General features: G+C 35.0%; 2 protein-coding genes and 1 long non-coding RNA gene across 4 annotated transcripts; 2 read left to right on the top strand and 1 right to left on the bottom strand.

Annotated features, from left to right (window-relative positions):
• Window positions 1-1130: 1130 nt before the first annotated feature.
• Window positions 1131-3876, top strand: LOC147567215 (Cupredoxin superfamily protein). The gene is made up of 4 exons (XM_086653821.1): window positions 1131-1685; window positions 1772-1890; window positions 1980-2378; window positions 3658-3876. The coding sequence occupies exons 1-4, from the start codon at window positions 1544-1546 to the stop codon at window positions 3718-3720; spliced, it is 723 nt and encodes a 240-aa protein (XP_086509947.1). The 5' UTR covers window positions 1131-1543; the 3' UTR covers window positions 3721-3876.
• Window positions 3877-5929: 2053 nt separating this feature from the next.
• On the bottom strand, window positions 5930-15743 carry LOC147567213 (pre-mRNA-splicing factor ISY1-like protein). The gene is made up of 3 exons (XM_086653820.1): window positions 14741-15743; window positions 7558-7797; window positions 5930-7127 (listed from the first exon to the last, which is right to left on the bottom strand). The coding sequence occupies exon 3, from the start codon at window positions 7100-7102 to the stop codon at window positions 6218-6220; it is 885 nt and encodes a 294-aa protein (XP_086509946.1). The 5' UTR covers window positions 7103-7127; window positions 7558-7797; window positions 14741-15743; the 3' UTR covers window positions 5930-6217.
• On the top strand, window positions 11676-14028 carry LOC147567214 (uncharacterized). Of its 2 annotated transcripts, XR_015237599.1 has the most exons (7): window positions 11676-11741; window positions 11932-11970; window positions 12084-12311; window positions 12438-12541; window positions 12748-12816; window positions 13158-13275; window positions 13859-14028. It is a non-coding gene; the product is annotated as an uncharacterized LOC147567214 (long non-coding RNA). The 2 variants fall into 2 exon arrangements; XR_015237600.1 differs by lacking the exon at window positions 11932-11970 and having other exon boundaries at window positions 11679-11741.
• Window positions 15744-16307: the final 564 nt, after the last annotated feature.

The following is a 16307-nucleotide window of genomic DNA, read 5'->3' as shown; positions in this document are numbered from 1 at the left end:
GGGATAGACTCGTTAGAAGCAATCCAACGACCGAAATTTTTCTTAATTGTTTTTTTAATTTAATTATTACATTAATCAATTAATTACTTTACATCTATAATTATACTCATATTTAGTTAATTAGTGCACTAATAATTAAACTCCTATATTAATACATAATCATATTTAATTAATTAGTACATTATTAATTAAACGGTTAGAAATCTACTCAATGTCGTCGATAGGTCTAGTATTCCGCAAGTGTTCAACAAGATTCGCCTTGAATCTAGTATGAATTTCTTGGCTTCTAACTCGACTAAGACGCTCAAGTACTTCGTCTGGTAGAAAAAGTGGAAAAGTCAAAATCTGAAAAAAATACAAAATAAAATTATTTCGAAAATAATTCACACACGCGTTTTCACAAATCCACAAAAGAACCACGTATGTGTTTCACACATACACAAATTTTAGGTCTAAATCGCTCGTGGGTTGGAGTTAAATTTTTGAGGTTGATGCCTTAATTTAATTTTGGGGGGAATGTGGTTTTTTAAACCTCAGCCCCTGTTGAGTTCGACTTGAGGCGAATCCAATGTGTGTAGGCCTGAGCTCCCAAATTCAAATTTGGGATCGCCGGCCCCACACATCCCAACCCGGGAGCCCTGAGGTTGGGTTCTTGGTGGAGTTGGGAGGCTCACCCCCCGCCCCACCCCCCCCCCCCCGGGCTCCCAGTCCTAATTGTTACCGTTGGGTAACTCCACACAGTAACAAATGGGTGGATCCCACCAAGAAGAGGATCCACCCCACTTATATATTTTTTTATTTAATTAATTTTTTTTTAATCTTCTGTAAGTGTTTTGAGTTTTTTTTTTGTATTTATCTTTTTGAAATTATCTCTCTCGAATAATATCACATTTTTATTCTGTATCTAAAACTAATAATCCTTCGTATGAAACTGAAATCAAAATTTTACACACGTACTTCGCGCACGAACATTATTTGGATTTTGAGAGCCCTGTTAAGAACCCAATGTTGGAATTGCGAAAAGCTCCCAGGCTCCCAAAATTCAGGGGCTTCAAAAATTGGAAGTCCGTACCCCACGTTGGACTTGCCCTTAACTCTCGTATCTATAGACTGTGTACTGGTTTGCATCTAACAAGTTCTTTTATAAAAGGAAAAGACCATCCAACCTTTCACTATAAGAAAAGAAGTGCACACTTCATCAAAAAAAAAAAAGAAAAGAAGTGCACACATTCTCCCAAAAGCTTAAACCCATCTTTCCTCTTGTCAGTTTGTCATCCACCAAAACCCTATTTCAAAAAACCTTCTTCTATTTTACCCAAAGGCCAAACACACCCTGACACTGTTCACTTCACTCTCTCTCTCTCTCTCTCTGTAAACCCATTATTGTTTTCCCTTCAAACTTTCAATAATCCAAGAGGAAAAGGTTACAACACTTTCTCATATTATTGCAAATCAAAACACAAACCATTCAAAACCCTCTCTCTCTCTCTCTCTCTCTCTCTCTCTCTCTCTCTAAAGAAGAAAGAAGGAAGAAGAGCACCAAATGGACACCACCACCTCCATCATCTTCCTACTAATCACCCTCTCTATTTACCTCTTTCAACCTTCTAATTGCACAACAACCATAATAATAGATGGAGTTAAAGAGTGGAAGAACCCTAGTGTTCATATTGGAGACTCACTCAGTAAGTAAATAAAATCAAAACTTCATTTCTTCTCTTTTCTTTATCATTGCAGATTATCTCTTACTAACATTACCTTTTTGATACAGTTTTCCAACACAAAAACCACTACAAACTTTACATTTTCAAGAACAAAAGAGCATTTGATCTCTGCAACTTCACTCAATCTACTCTTCTCACAAAACCCAAATCTCCTTACTCATTCATGGTTTGATTTCTTCATCTGGGTACTCAAATTTTGTTTAATTTACAGTTTTATGTTTAAGTTCTTAATTTTTTTTCTCTGCAATTTTACAGTGGTACCCATCACGCCCTGGTTTTTTCTATTTCACTTTCAATGATGGGTCTTTAAGAACCTGTGAAGAAAATGAGAAATTTGCTGTAAGGGTAATTCCAAGACCACCGGGAAATGTGGATTTATCGCCGGATATCTCACCAATGACAGCTCCTGAACCCACTTCCGGTGGGACTATATCCTCTTCACCAGCATATCATCACCATTACTGGCATGTACTATCACCTGAACTAAGTCCAGCACCAAGTAGTGAAAGTTCTCCGGCGAAGATTCCGTCTATGTTGCCGGATAAAGGTGGAGGGATTCCGTTTATTAATAGTAATCCGGCGGTTCCTTTACCAACAGGTGAAACTGATGCTGCTGTTATAAGACCATTGCCTGCTTCTGGTTCTGTTAAAGAGGTACTTTTGTCCTTTCTTTGCTTTAGGTATTGTTTATAGGGACACCTAATTTTTGCTGGGGAAATTTGGTCAAAATTTCCTAAAAAATTTGAGTTTTGGTTAAAAAGTATTTATCCACTTTTTACATGTTCCAGCTCCCCGTGACATTTTTGTAAATAATCTAATATAGGGAAAAGACGAAACTGACCTTATCGCAAACTAGTTTGCAAACCAGATTGCAAAGCTTTGCAAGACAAATCAAATCGCAAAGTAGTGCAAACTAGTTTGCAAAGCTCTGCAAACCAGATTGCAAAGTGTGTGCAAAGTCATTGCAAGGCAAACCAGATTGCAAAGCAATGCAATCGGGATTGCAAAGCTCTGCAAACCAGATTGCAAAGCAGTGCAAACCAGTTTGCAAAGCTCTGTAAACCAGACCGCAAAGCAGTGCAAACCAGTTTGCAAAGTTCTGTAAACTAGATTGCAAAACAGTGCAAACCAGTTTGCAAAGTTTCGCAAGCTAAGATTCTAAGGGCAATTTCGGCATTAGAAATGGGAGTGTTTTTAGAATTGTCCTTCAAGACTATTTCCAAACTATATATGGGGCCTAAAAAGACAAAAAGATAACTTGTCTTTTTGACAAAAAAAACAAAGGACATCTATGTAATAAGGGAGGATGGTATTTTTTTTTCCAGAAAATACACTAAGATTACACCTCTCAAACTTATCTCTAAGGGTTGAAATTACATCTCTCAAATTTATCTCCAAAGTTTGAGTTTGTACTTCCCTAACGTATCTTTCAATGACTAAGATTACACTTCTCAGACTTATATCCAACAGCTAAGATGATACAACTGTTTATGACCACGGGACACGGGTTATAACTTGTCTTTGTTGTAAATTAAGCCTTAAACTTTAAATTTTATTCTTAAAGACCTATGTTTAGAATGTTTACATAATGACCCTGATCCTTCTCCTCCCTTCACTGTCGACATCAGAAGGAGAAGATGACGGAGACATTCTACTCAGACCAGTGAAAATCTTTAAGTTTCTACCCCCTTCTTTTTTACTCTTGGGCCTCCCTCTCTCTCTTCGCGCCCCACAGATTGGGGCAGTCCGATAGCGGCCTCGGACTGCTCAGTAGTACCAAGAGAGGGGCGAGCTAAGAGCAAAAGGACGGCTCATTTAAAAGCACCCCTGTTCTTATCTTCTCTGATAAGTGATGGATCTAGAGTCTCTCTCTATATATTTATAGAGTTTGGACTGTATTGAATGGTTGTTAGTGGTTGTATGTTGATTGCAGGTGGTGGGGTTGATTGCAGTTCAAATTCCTCTCAGTTGTTTGCTCTTCTTGCTGCTTTCTTGAAATTTTTGTTTCTTTTTTGGTGGATGTTTGATTGGAGAGATGATGAGATGGATTTTATTAGGATTTTAGTTGTGTAATTTGTGAGATGAACAAAATTTATCTCATCAAACTTTGCAAATGTTTGTCTGTGGATAATATTATCATCTGTTTGTTCAACAAGTATTCTACACCCTAATCATAAGCATCACTTTTTCACTTTCGCTTTTCACTTTTGCTTCCCACTTATAATTGCCTCTTCTTTCTTGTGAAAATAGCTCTTTTCCCTTTTGTTCTTTCTTTCTCTTTTTCCCCTCTTTACTTTTTTAAAGTTTTTTCCTTTTGGCTGGTCGCAAAATTTTGAATTAATAAGTATTATTGTTTAACAATATCATTTATTAAGCATATATTCTCTTTATCCCTAAAGTATGTATGTTCATATTAACTATATCCAACTTTGTAAAATAGTACAAGAAGTGTAATCGAAAGGAATTGTATTCGTGTGTTTAAGTAGCTATAATTGCTCCGCCTATAACAAAGGAAATATTAAAATGAGTACAACTATCGTGTAATTGAAGGGAATTGTATTTGTGTGTTTAAGTATGTATGTTCACATTAGCCTAAGCGTAGAAGTTGAACGAAATCCAACAACTTAACAGCCCCACAACACTTGGGAAGTGTTCGAAACATGGTGCTACACGTACGACTTCAGTAACTTAAGATGCGAGACTATTGGAACGGGCATTGGATCATCTCAAGGAAAACCTAAAATTTCGTACTTGCACCTCATAAAAGACAGTATCGCAATAGAACCAAATCAGTCCTGCAAACCCAATTGGTAAAGCTCTTTGTGTAAGATCTTTCTTCACAACATTTCTGGGGTACTCAAGTACCAGGTTCCTTTGGTAGTAATTCAAAAGAAAATCATGAGTTTATGTTCTAAATCAATGTTAGTGGGTACTGGATTTCTTTTACTTATTTTGGGAGGGTTTATGATTAATACCCCAAATTTAACATAACATAACACCAGTAAACCCAATTTTTCTGGAAAATTGTACTCACTTTCGTTGTTCTTTTTTCGTCAAAATACTTACTTCACAACATACCGACCTAATAATAGCATAGAGAAGATGCATACCCGCTACAGCACGGGAAATCGACATTGTAAGGAACATTGTCTGAAGCAGCCCAATTTAATAAGACTAATCATATGTAATATTATGTGAAATTTTGGGAGATGTAAAGCTCTTGGTTTATTCATTTTCTCGTGGTTTTCTTTACACTCTGTTTCTATAATTCTATTATGCACAAACAATCTGGATATGAAAGCTGCTTAATGGAAGTAAGTGCGATATGAATTAGGAATTTTGGTCCGATCGGTTGGGGATAAGTCAGGAATAATCAGTCATTCATGAACAATAAATTAAAAAGAATGCTATTTGTGATTAATCACTTCTAATTTTTACATGAACAAGGATTTCAAGCGAAACTAAAATATGCTTTCACACTTCTTCCATTGTTTCGAGACATGCTAACAAATTTTTACCAACAATATTCCATCATGCACGCAATTTCCCTTGTCTCCATGAATTTGAAATTATTTCGGAATAACCAATATGTTTCTAAGAACTATTTTGGTTCTCAAGAACAGGGAATTTAATCTTGTCTATAGTTTAAGAAATCTTCTTGATGACTTGGCAACTGATGGCTAGTTTGGCTTGGTATTGGTTATGTGCAGATTTGGTTTTGGATTCAGACGGGCCAATCACCCATTGTACGGGTCAACTAACTCGACGGAGATTTCACAAACTCATGTGCATATATATATATATACAAACACATGTGTGTGTGTGTGCGCGCGTGCGCGCGTATGTGTGGACAACCAAACGATTCATCTCGGGATATTCTTATATATACTTGTAACTATATGCCACTGTTTTATACATAAGCCACAACTTGACACTAAGCATTCAAAATAAATTCCAACAATTTGATGTTTCATATGTACCAACTAACTCGGTGTTCTCGCCACATCATCAGCTCGGGTTACAACCAATACCAATTCCCGTAAATGTTTTATTCAGTTATTAGCAACCAAATGTAGTTTTATTCAAGAAGAACAAGTTTATTAATTCGACTAATACTTAAAGATCCACTTGCTAACATTCTAATGAGCAGAGACAGAAAAATTATACTTTCTCATATTTTAGCATCACAAACTTGGGGAGAAAACTGCATTCAACATAATAGATGCGATGAAAGCAGAAATAATAAATTGAAAATTCAACATTAAGGGATCCGAAGGCATATTATATCATGGATCATGTACCACAAGATCGTAAATGCCAAGTAAAGGAGGCAAGAAAAAGTAATCCCCAAAAAGTAAGACTTATCGATCAGGACAAGAAACACCATGATCAAGAAGGCATATTTTTCTTCTTACAATTCGATACAAAAAGTGCAAGTTATACCTGATGGAATAGCAGAAGCAACAGGACAGGCAGGTTCATGGAATCAGCACCTATCGGTGAACATTAAGCATTGCCTTCGCCTCGCTCTGCTCTTCCAGTAGGTTGTCACTCGTGTATTTCTTCAAGAGCTCGCCCTTCTTCTTCTCAACAACCATCCTTTCAATTTCTCTCTCATCTGGAAGTGGAACATGTACGACAAACTCCTGCTCTTTCTCTCTCTCCTCTTTTGCTCTTCTCTCCTCTTCAACAACATCTTCCTCTTCTTCGAACAGAATAGCAGTTGGATTTGCAACTTCCCCGCTCTTTACTGCCCTTTTCGCCTCCTTCTTGATATCTTCCATCCTCTGCCATTCCTTCAAAGCTGCAGCTCTCATCTCAACTTCTGCAGGACCCTCAAGCTTCTCGAGAATCCCATCCTCTTCATCTCGGTACCCATAATAACTTGCATCAATCCTTTTAAAGATCTCATACCTAGACCTCCTCTTTCTAAGTTCAGGTGGTTTCTGGAATAGCTCTTTTACTCCGGGTAATTTCTTAGCTGCACCAAAATATCGATATCCTGGTCCTCGGCCACTAGGATTAGGAACATCAATGATGTTCCCATCCAAATCCGTCATCTTGGCAGAATGCTTAGTGTAGTTTGGACCACCTAACTCAATAATCCTACGCTCCCAATGTACTTTCTCTCTTATCAATTTGTTGATTTCATCATTCAGATCACGAAGTCTGTGCTCACCCAAACCCTCGTTTTGGATCTCTGCGACTTTCTTACCAATCTCACGCATTATTTGTTGCCTCCATCTATCGGCCTCGGCAAGATCACGGCATTCGGAAGCAAGGAAGGGACGACGCTCTTTAGGCTTCTTCTTCTCTTCATTCTTTAACGTAACGAACCTATTCAGCATGGACTGCGCTTTCTCTTCATTCCGAGCCATCTTTTAATTCCGAACAATCAAAACCCTAATATCCAACAAAGTAATACAAGCAATCAGGAATTTTTTCACTTCACACAATTTCAGAAGGAGAGGAAGTCCCTATAGATGTAGTCTTTGGTGTTTGCGAAAACAAAATAAAAAAAAACCTAAATTTGGTGTTTTGGGGGTTTACAAACAAATACCATTACGCCAAGGGTTTCATTCATTCAAAGAAAACCATTCTACCTAGGGTTTGAACGAATGCAAAATCCCAATACCAGATGTGAAAATTAGAGAATGATTGTTTAAAATCACAAGCTAGTAGTCACTATGCTACATTAACGAAAAAGAATAACTACTACCAAACCCTAATGAAGAAAGGAATCCAACTAGAGAAGACTGGTTTGATATTTCGTACTCTAGGAAAAAACTACGAAAAAGGAGATAGAGAGAGAGAGAGATGTGCGACTTCATACCTGATCTGAGCAACTAGAGAGAGAAAGTGCTTCGGTGGTAGTGGTGGCTCTGCTTCCTTCGGAGGAATTCAGTCGATGAAGTAGAAGAGTTTAACCTCCTTTCTATGGGAGGATAATAAGAAATAGAAAGGGGTTCATTCCGGTTTGACCCCCAATTTGTGACCAACGGGCTATTTTGGCCCCTATAATTATGGCAATTCGACTTAGGGCCCAAGTTTTTTTTTTTCTAGTTTCACCCTTCTGCATATTTGTAGTTCGGGGGATGAGATTTAAGTCCAAAATCGCATGATCAACGAGTCTAGAGACCAAAGATAATCTGAAATAAAAAATAAATCCACTCAAAGTAAATTACATGTCTATCCTCTTATTCTCTTTTACTGCCTAACCTATCCTAAGTTAAAAAAAAAAACAACCCAAAATAAAAGATACCATAATATATAGAGATTCATTACATTTATTTCTTCAAAAACAAATTTTCTTTCTCCGGAAAAATTTGCCTTTTTCGTTTAGCATAACAAAAAAAAGTAGCCTTTTCTGTTTCAAAAAAATAACCAAAAAAAAGTTGTCTTTTCCTCAAATATCAAACCAAAGAGAGAGAAAGAGAGAGAGGGAAACTCTTTCTTAAACACGCCCAAAATAAACCTAACAGAGAGAGAGAGAGCATCGAGTAGGAGAGAGGGAGAATCCATTGTTAGTTTCGTTCATCATCATCAACAGTAAAGAGTAAGTTATTTTGATTTTCATCATTTTTGTTGTTCCTTCAACTTTGTTTATGATATAGATTGATTTCTACAACGCAAAACGAATTAGGTTTTGATTTTTACAACTTTAACTATGATTTATTTTTCTGAAATTGATTAGTTAATAAGAAATTTCTAGGGTTTAGTTGTTTCGAAGTGGTTTAATGGAAGTTATTTTCAAAACCCTAAATTAGTTGAAAGTGAAGAGTATGTTTCTTTTTTGCATGCAACAAAAAATTTGTATTGTTACCTTGTCTCTGTTGTTGTGTAATTTCTTTGAAGAAATGGTTTCTGCTTAAATTTTTTATTTTAGACCGGCAATTTAGGGTTCTATCTAATTTAGGATTTTGTATTATAGACTTTCAAGCATAGTGTTAGATCCAGAATATAGTTACTTTCAATAAAAACTTAATATTTTGTCTAGCTTTATTAGGTTTCTTGTAAAACTTTATCAATGGTTACCTGTCAAACCTGATTTTTTGACAACCATAGAACATTACATGGTGTAATATGGGAAAAAAATGAGAGAATAAATTGGATTGTAAAAACAATGTTGTTTTTTTGTCTAGCATTTTTGAAGTTTATCATAGAACCTTGAAATAGTTACTGTTCAAAACTGGTTTCATAAGAAAAATAACTTGTTTGACTAGCATTTTTTAGTTTCTTATAGAAACGCATAAATGGTTACACCCCAAAGATGTTGAATTGGTTTGTTGTTTGAACTTTGACAGGCCTGATTATAGGTTGTATGCGATTTCGCACACGGAAGAACTTTATATCGAATCGAACTATAAACATTTTCCTAACGAGATGCCAAAAGATGATTGGACAAAACTAGCGCAAAGGAAGAGGGGTGAACTAACTTGGTTGTTGCTGAATGAATCGAAGGATATATGGAGAAAATATGTTGAAGTACTTTAACTTGTATTTTGTAACGGACTATGTGATAAAACGTAGCAAACATGTTTATGTTTTAAGTTTGAATAACATCTTGAGCAGTTATGGGATTATTTATCAATGTTCTATGATACCACAATTATATTATATTTTAGATGTCGTTCAACAGGTTTATAGATACGATAAAGATGTTACTCAAATTTCTTGGACACTACTGAAACTATACAATTATAATACGTGGTAGGGCAAAGGCATGATGAAATCAAACACTTAATGCTGAATCCATTGATAACATATATAACTAAGGAAACAAATAGTTCGTACAAAAATATATCAAAAATCTAGACATTTTGATTAAAATATAACAAAGGCTAAAACCAACCTGCTTTGATTGTATTGGAAATTGCTAAATTGCTAGAAACATCAAATAAATTTTTCTAGCATGGTCCAATGGGTATAAAGATACCAGTAAGATGTTGACAAAATTTCTCCAACACTACCAGCATTTTTCAGTTTTTCGACATTTTGTAACTTACTCTAGTCAAATACATATGAGTATAACTACGATAATATCGTAACCATTGATAAAATTTAATAGGAAATAGGAAAATCCTCTAGTTTAAATACGATAATCTGGTAACATTGATCAAATTCTCTAAACATATAAAAGACATAAGTAGAATATTTATATTTCTAGCAGAATAAGTAAACCTGCATAATCAAAGTTTAAGTTAGTTATTATATAGTTGCCGTGCATGAGGCACTATTGTGATAAGCCGGTTTTTTACACCGATCGCGAACCCTCCTTTTTATGGGTATGTTTCCTGAGCTCTCTCTTCTTACTGTCCTTGGTCTTCCCAGTTTTCTCTTTGTTAACGGAGGTAGTGTTCTTGTTTCATCGATGTACTCCATTGGCTCATCATAATTTGGTATTGGGTAGACATAACATTGATAAGTGTTGACGAACGCTTGTTTGGTGAAAATGATAAAAAAAAAACATGTCGTATCACCATCATAATTCTTGATGCACAACATGGCATGTTGACAAGGGATACCATCTATCGACCACCTACCGCACCTACATGTGAGATCAATGAGATTGACAGAGTAGAATACGAATGTAGAAAATGCTAGTAGATGTCACTAGAATCGATAAAATGCTAGTAGAATACGGAAAATGTAACAAAAACAATTTCACCTTATACATTTTAATTACTAAAAAATATTTGTTAACCTACTGTAACAAATTCATTCAACAGATACTGATAGAATGTAGAATATGCTAGTAGAATCAATAGGATGCTAGAAAAATAGTATTTGCATTTTAACCTACTGCAATAAATACATTCAACAGATGCTAATGGAATTTAAAAAATGTTATTAGAATCAATAAGATGCTAAGAAAATAGTATTTGTTTTTTAACCTATTGTAACAAATTCATAACAGATGCTAATAGAATGTATAAAATGCTAGTAGAATACCGAAAATGTAGCAAACACAATTTCACTTTATAAAACTTATTTATGAAAAAATATTGAATTAATAGAGATTTCAACATTCACTTTTTACCAAAAAGTGATAAAAAATGTTACATATAAAATTTTTGTTAGAATAAATAATTTTTTTAAGAAGATTGTAGTAATAGAGATTTATAGATTCTGACGATCAATTTAAGTTGGACATACCTCACAAACGAATTTGTAGATGTCTAATTAGATCGAGGTAGAGATAAAACGCAAATCACAACTTCATACTTTCTTGAAGTTCAAAGAACAAAGGGTTACAGAGAGAGAAATTCGTTTTTGGGATTGAGCATCTCGTTTTAGGTAAATATCAATTGATTTGGTAGGTTACTTTAATCAAATACAACGGATTTAGAAATAATATACTTTCTTGAATTCAAAGAATATAGAGTTACAAAGATAGAAACTCGGTTTTTTTAGAGTGCAACTCATTTTTGTTAAATATCCACTGATTTGGTTAAATATTTATGAAGTTTATGGAAATAAAGATTGGTATTAAATATCCAACATAAATATTCTTTCATAAAATATATGGAAAGAGTTATTAACTTAACCAGTCACTACAAAAAAACGTCACATTTGTAACGGCTATTTGTAACGGCTTCCATGAAAGCCGTTACAAATAACACTTTTGTAACGGTTTGTGGAAAGCCGTTATAAATCTTAGCTCATTTGTAACGGTTCCACGCTGAAAAGCCGTTACAAAAAACCTAATTGAGTCGGCGCGAGATTTGGCGCTCACAGTTGGGTTATTGTAACGCCTTTGTTAAAATAAGGCCGTTACAAAAACTGAATTAATGGCGCCACACGTTCGCGCCTAAAACGCTTGTTATAACGGCTGCCCTGCCGTTATAATTAACTCTTTGTGTAACGGCTCTTTTGTATTACGGCCGTTATAATTGTTGGAAACCCTAAATTAGAAAACAGACCCTCCATCATTATTTTCTCTCTCTAACTGCTACTCGTTCTCTCCGTCCTTCTCCTTCAATATGAGCTCATTCTCCTTCACTCTCTCAAACTCAGGTAAGATCTCTCTCATCTTTGTTTTTGTTCGACTTTATCTTTGAGTCTGATTCGTTCTCTCTCTCTCTCTCTCTCTCTCTCTCTGGTCTATCAGTCAAATCGACAACAATGAAGGAGCCAAGCAAAACCCTAAAATGAAATAACTAATTTGTGATCGAAACCCTAATTTTGCTTTTCTTTCTCATAACAGGGGGTTATTTTGATCTGGTTAGGGTTTATGAATAGTTGGGTATGTAATTTTCTTTGATCAAAACTATAAAATTAGTTATTTCATTTTAGGGTTTTGCTTTAGATGTGATTAGTGTTTATGACTAATTGGGTATGTAATTTCTTGATGAAAAGGGAAGTAGCAGCGAAATCAATTTATAAGGAGGGTATGTAATTTCTTTCTCTCTCTCTCTGGTCTATCAGTCTCACTCTCTCTGATTTGTGGTAAGATCTTCTCACATTCTTGTGTTAATCTCTAACTACTTTAGTTATTTTTTATTTCTTCAATTTCTAACCACTTTGATGTGTAAATCTATAAAAGATTTTAGGATTTATTTGATTCCAACAACAACAGAGATTCTGGTGAGGGTTTACCTTGAATCTTCCTTGATGTTTGAACTTTCAACTTAATAAGTGGTTGAAATTAGGTTTTCAATATTTCATTGATGGTTGTTTTTTTATGGGATAATTTTGTTTTTCTTATTTCAGTTATTGGTTGAACTCTCAAGGATTTTGTTGTTGGAATATCAAATTTTCTAGTTTCTTTTTCTCATGGCTTGAATCCTGCGGTTTAAATCAAACCGACCTAAAAGGTTAAAATGCAAAATCAATCCTACTGTTGAAATTTCAGTCGACATTGTTTTCAAAATCCCAAGACTATAAGTTTGAAAACTTCACCTACATTCGGAATTTCAGTCTTTCAAGTTTAAACAAAATACGGAAAAAGAAATCGCTTAGATATATTTACTTACGACCTTCATTTCCTAATTAGATGTTAGTGGTTATGTTTGTTGTACAGGGTATAGCCAAGAGATTGGCAAGAGCTGCTCCAAAAGGAGCTGCAAGGAAGGAGGTGAGTTATGACAAGGTAATTTTTTTTAGAAGGGTACTAGGTCGACTGCATTACTGCTCTCTCTTAATTTGGATCAGTCGGAAGATCCGCTTAACATTCACACATGAACACAACTTAATACTGGTTAAGTACACTTATACAGTGACAACTGACAACCTTGTGATAAGATTAGATACTCCTTAATTAGGATGTTCTCCTATCTGACGCGTGATGTTTATCTCATCTGAATGATAGACTCGAACTAATTGTCACTGCATTTGAGTCGGACACAAAATAAGTTATTATCAGTTTATCACTGGTTAATGGTGGGCAATTTACATCTGGTGTATTCAACAAGAACTCTTTCTTCTTTTCAGTGTTTCAGGTTGACTGCTTTCATGCTTCAAGCAGGAGTGATCCTTCGGATGTTTCTTCTTCCGTTTTTTGTCAAGAACGGACTTAATTCATTTGAAGTGAGCAATATGTTATTGTTAGGTATTATAACCTAATCTCCTCTTTCTTTCATTTATGTTGTACGCTAAGATATAGTTTCTTGAACAATATGTTATTGTTAAGTATTATAACCTAGGTTGGTCGTGAAGTTCAAAATGTTGTAATTCTTATCTATTATGCTTATGGGTGGGAAATCCCCTTCTATGATTAATGATGCCTGTCACATTTGTATGCCTTAAATTAGCATTTTCTGTTAGGTCCATGACTTAAGTCCTAGCATAGCTCTGGCTTGAAGTTGAAAGTGTAGTTAAGTTGGATAATTTTTGTGTACAACCTATAACAAGTTAATGCCTTGGGACTATCTCTTGCCTGAAGTACATCAATATATAAAAAACATAGTTTGGTATCAAATGTCACAACACAAGAATCAGACTGAAAATTCATGTCAAACAAACATGTAAGAGCCGAATTCAATCTGTTTTTGGAATGTTCAACTAGGAAAAGTGGACTATTAATTATGTTTTGATTGTTATGTTCTTTTGCCTTTTGTTACTTCTTGTTTACGTAGTTCGGAATTAATTCGGGAACCCATTTAATTCTATTTTTTTCAATATTCCTTTTTCAGGATGACAAGGACAAGAAATTTTGAGAACTATCGTTGGAGCTTAATCGAATAGCATATTTACCGATACTTTGGTATATTTTCAATCATTTCCTTTTAGTTGAGTTCTTAAATGCGATCTTCATCCAAAACATTAAACGATGTATAAGAAGTACTATGAAGTGTTTCTTAAAGATAGGATGTTTGGTTTAGAAACCATGAATTTGAAACTTGTATTAAGAGTATGAAGTCAATATAATATGTTTTGTTTGATTATTGTATTAGTTTAAGTTATCTCGTTTGCATTGGTTTTTTGATGTCCAAACAGGGAAAGCAGTGCTGGATTTCACAGATTTAATTTTTTTTGTTTTTTATTAGTTATTTGTAACGGCCTAACCCCCTCAACCCGTTATAAAAAGTCCATTTGTAACAGCTTTCCTTCCTCAAGCCGTTACAAACAAGCGTCAGTTTTTGGAATTTGGCTGACTTTTTGGTAACGGACTATCTTCATAAAGCCGTTACAACAAGACTTTTTATAACGGCCAAAAGCCGTTACAAATTTATTAGCAACGGGGTTTTTTGTAACGGCTTGATTTTTTTTTGTAACGGCTCTTGACCGTTACAATAGACTATTTGTAACGGTTTTTTCCTGCTTTTGTAACGGTTCTGGCCGTTACAAATGTGACGTATTTTTGTAGTGAGTATAAACCTTTGGTTTACCAATGGTTAAAAAATATTTATGAAAGGGCAAAAATGAGAGATAATCAAAGGATTGATGCATGGGGCCCACCAAATAGTTAATTTTTGGACTTATTTTACATTTTCGATTTATTTTGGTTTTATTTTATTTATTAATTTAGGAGTGGATATATGACTCATTACCCCCCCTATTTTTGGACCTTAAACTCAAAAATCCTTTGTAGTTTCTATTTTTTTAATTCATCTCATCTCTCTTTCTCTCCTTGACTTGACTCTCTCGTTACTCCACTTCATCTCTTTTTTCTCTTCAGTGTGCTGTCGTCGAGAGAGGGTCGATGGTCGATCCGTGGAACTAGGTTGAAAATTAGAAAAAAAGAATTTTTTTTTTCTTCCTCTTCTCTAAAAAAAAACTACCATCATCACCTTCCTCGTTTTTTTTTTCTCTTTCTCTTCCACCATATCTCTATGTTTCAACAAAAGGGGTCTCGAGCGAGCGAGAGAAAAAAAAATATTAGAACATGATGGTTGTTGTGGTAATGGTGGTAGGAACAAAAGAGAAAAAAAATTAGATTCTAGACAAGTTCGCCTGCAGAGAGTCGGTCATGTGATCTTCTGTTTGCAATGTTAGACAAAAGAAGAAGAAGAAGAAGAAGAAGAAGAAGAAGAAGAAGGAACGGTGAAGGAGGAGGGAGAGACGAAGTTGATGAGTGTGAAATAGAGGTATAAGAGTGAAACATGGAAGTAAATGAGAGAAAAAAAAAATAAATGAGGTGGATAATATAAAAATGAACATAATAAAATGCCTAGAACTGAAGAAAAAAAAAATGAAACATTTGGAGATATTGGGGTCAAATCTCATCAAAACTCTCTAAGTGGCATAACAACTTTCTTTCTTAAACTGGCCGAACGGTTACTTCGGCTATAGCGTCAACCGTTTTCCAATACCAAATGCAATATTTTGTCGTTCCCAAAGGCGATATGCAAAAGCATATCGACTCTCCAAAAGTCATTCTAGTGAGAAAAATCCAAGGGTATTGTTGCGACGTAATCGATTAAACCAAGAAAAAAGTAATAGGAAATAGTAATGAACTATCACACATAACACAAAATATTTATGTGATTCGGTTGGTGAGACCTACTCCACGGCGACAACGCGATAATTTCCACTACGACAAGCAAACAAGTTACACAAGAGATTCGTGAGAATTCGACTAAGTTGTAAATCGAGTTGTTTAAGGAAGAATCATCACTGTATGATTTGGTGGATCCTATGTTAGATAAAACAATTGTCTGCGACTCATTTATGTCAAAGCTATGTGTAGTGGGTTGTCGGTCCATCGATGGAGCTCCAGGAAGTATGTATCACAACTTTAAGATTTACAACTCTACATTTAGAAAATAGTCCCTCTATATATAAAAAATAATCCTTCGAGGTGGGTTTGTTGGCTACGTTGTCGTTGTGATATGCAACATTATCAAAATCGTACGATTTACGATGTGAATCGTACGCTTTAAATCAAATCGGGAAACAATCGATTCAAATCGATTCTGAAATCGCAAATAGACATAAAAAGCACGATTTTCATTCCAAAACTGATACGGAATCGTGAATTGTGTGATTCATAATGAATCCCACAATTCTCATTTCACTCTAGAATTTGAAGGGTTTGAAAGAATTCAATCAGATAAAAGAAAAATATTTGAAGAAATTAGAAAGAATCAAGAAAGTAAGCAGGAAAAGATAAACCCTGTCAAGAAGGTAAGTTTTTTTTTT

Source organism: Eschscholzia californica, unplaced genomic scaffold, assembly GCF_041429995.1.
Source record: "Eschscholzia californica isolate CP2 unplaced genomic scaffold, dmEscCali1.0.p SCAF_1, whole genome shotgun sequence".
NCBI classification, from domain to species: domain Eukaryota; kingdom Viridiplantae; phylum Streptophyta; class Magnoliopsida; order Ranunculales; family Papaveraceae; genus Eschscholzia; species Eschscholzia californica.
This window is presented reverse-complemented; position numbering and strand designations above follow the sequence as displayed.

What these genes read in the sequence shown, in the direction of transcription:
- LOC147567213 (XM_086653820.1), bottom strand. Translation starts at nt 7,102, where the DNA reads ATGGCTCGGAATGAAGAGAAAGCGCAGTCCATGCTGAATAGGTTCGTT.
- LOC147567215 (XM_086653821.1), top strand. Translation starts at nt 1,544, where the DNA reads ATGGACACCACCACCTCCATCATCTTCCTACTAATCACCCTCTCTATT. An exon ending in TCATATTGGAGACTCACTCA is followed by an intron (nt 1,686 to 1,771) that starts GTAAGTAAATAA and finishes TTTTTGATACAG; the next exon opens with TTTTCCAACACAAAAACCAC. An exon ending in CTTCTGGTTCTGTTAAAGAG is followed by an intron (nt 2,379 to 3,657) that starts GTACTTTTGTCC and finishes TGTTGATTGCAG; the next exon opens with GTGGTGGGGTTGATTGCAGT.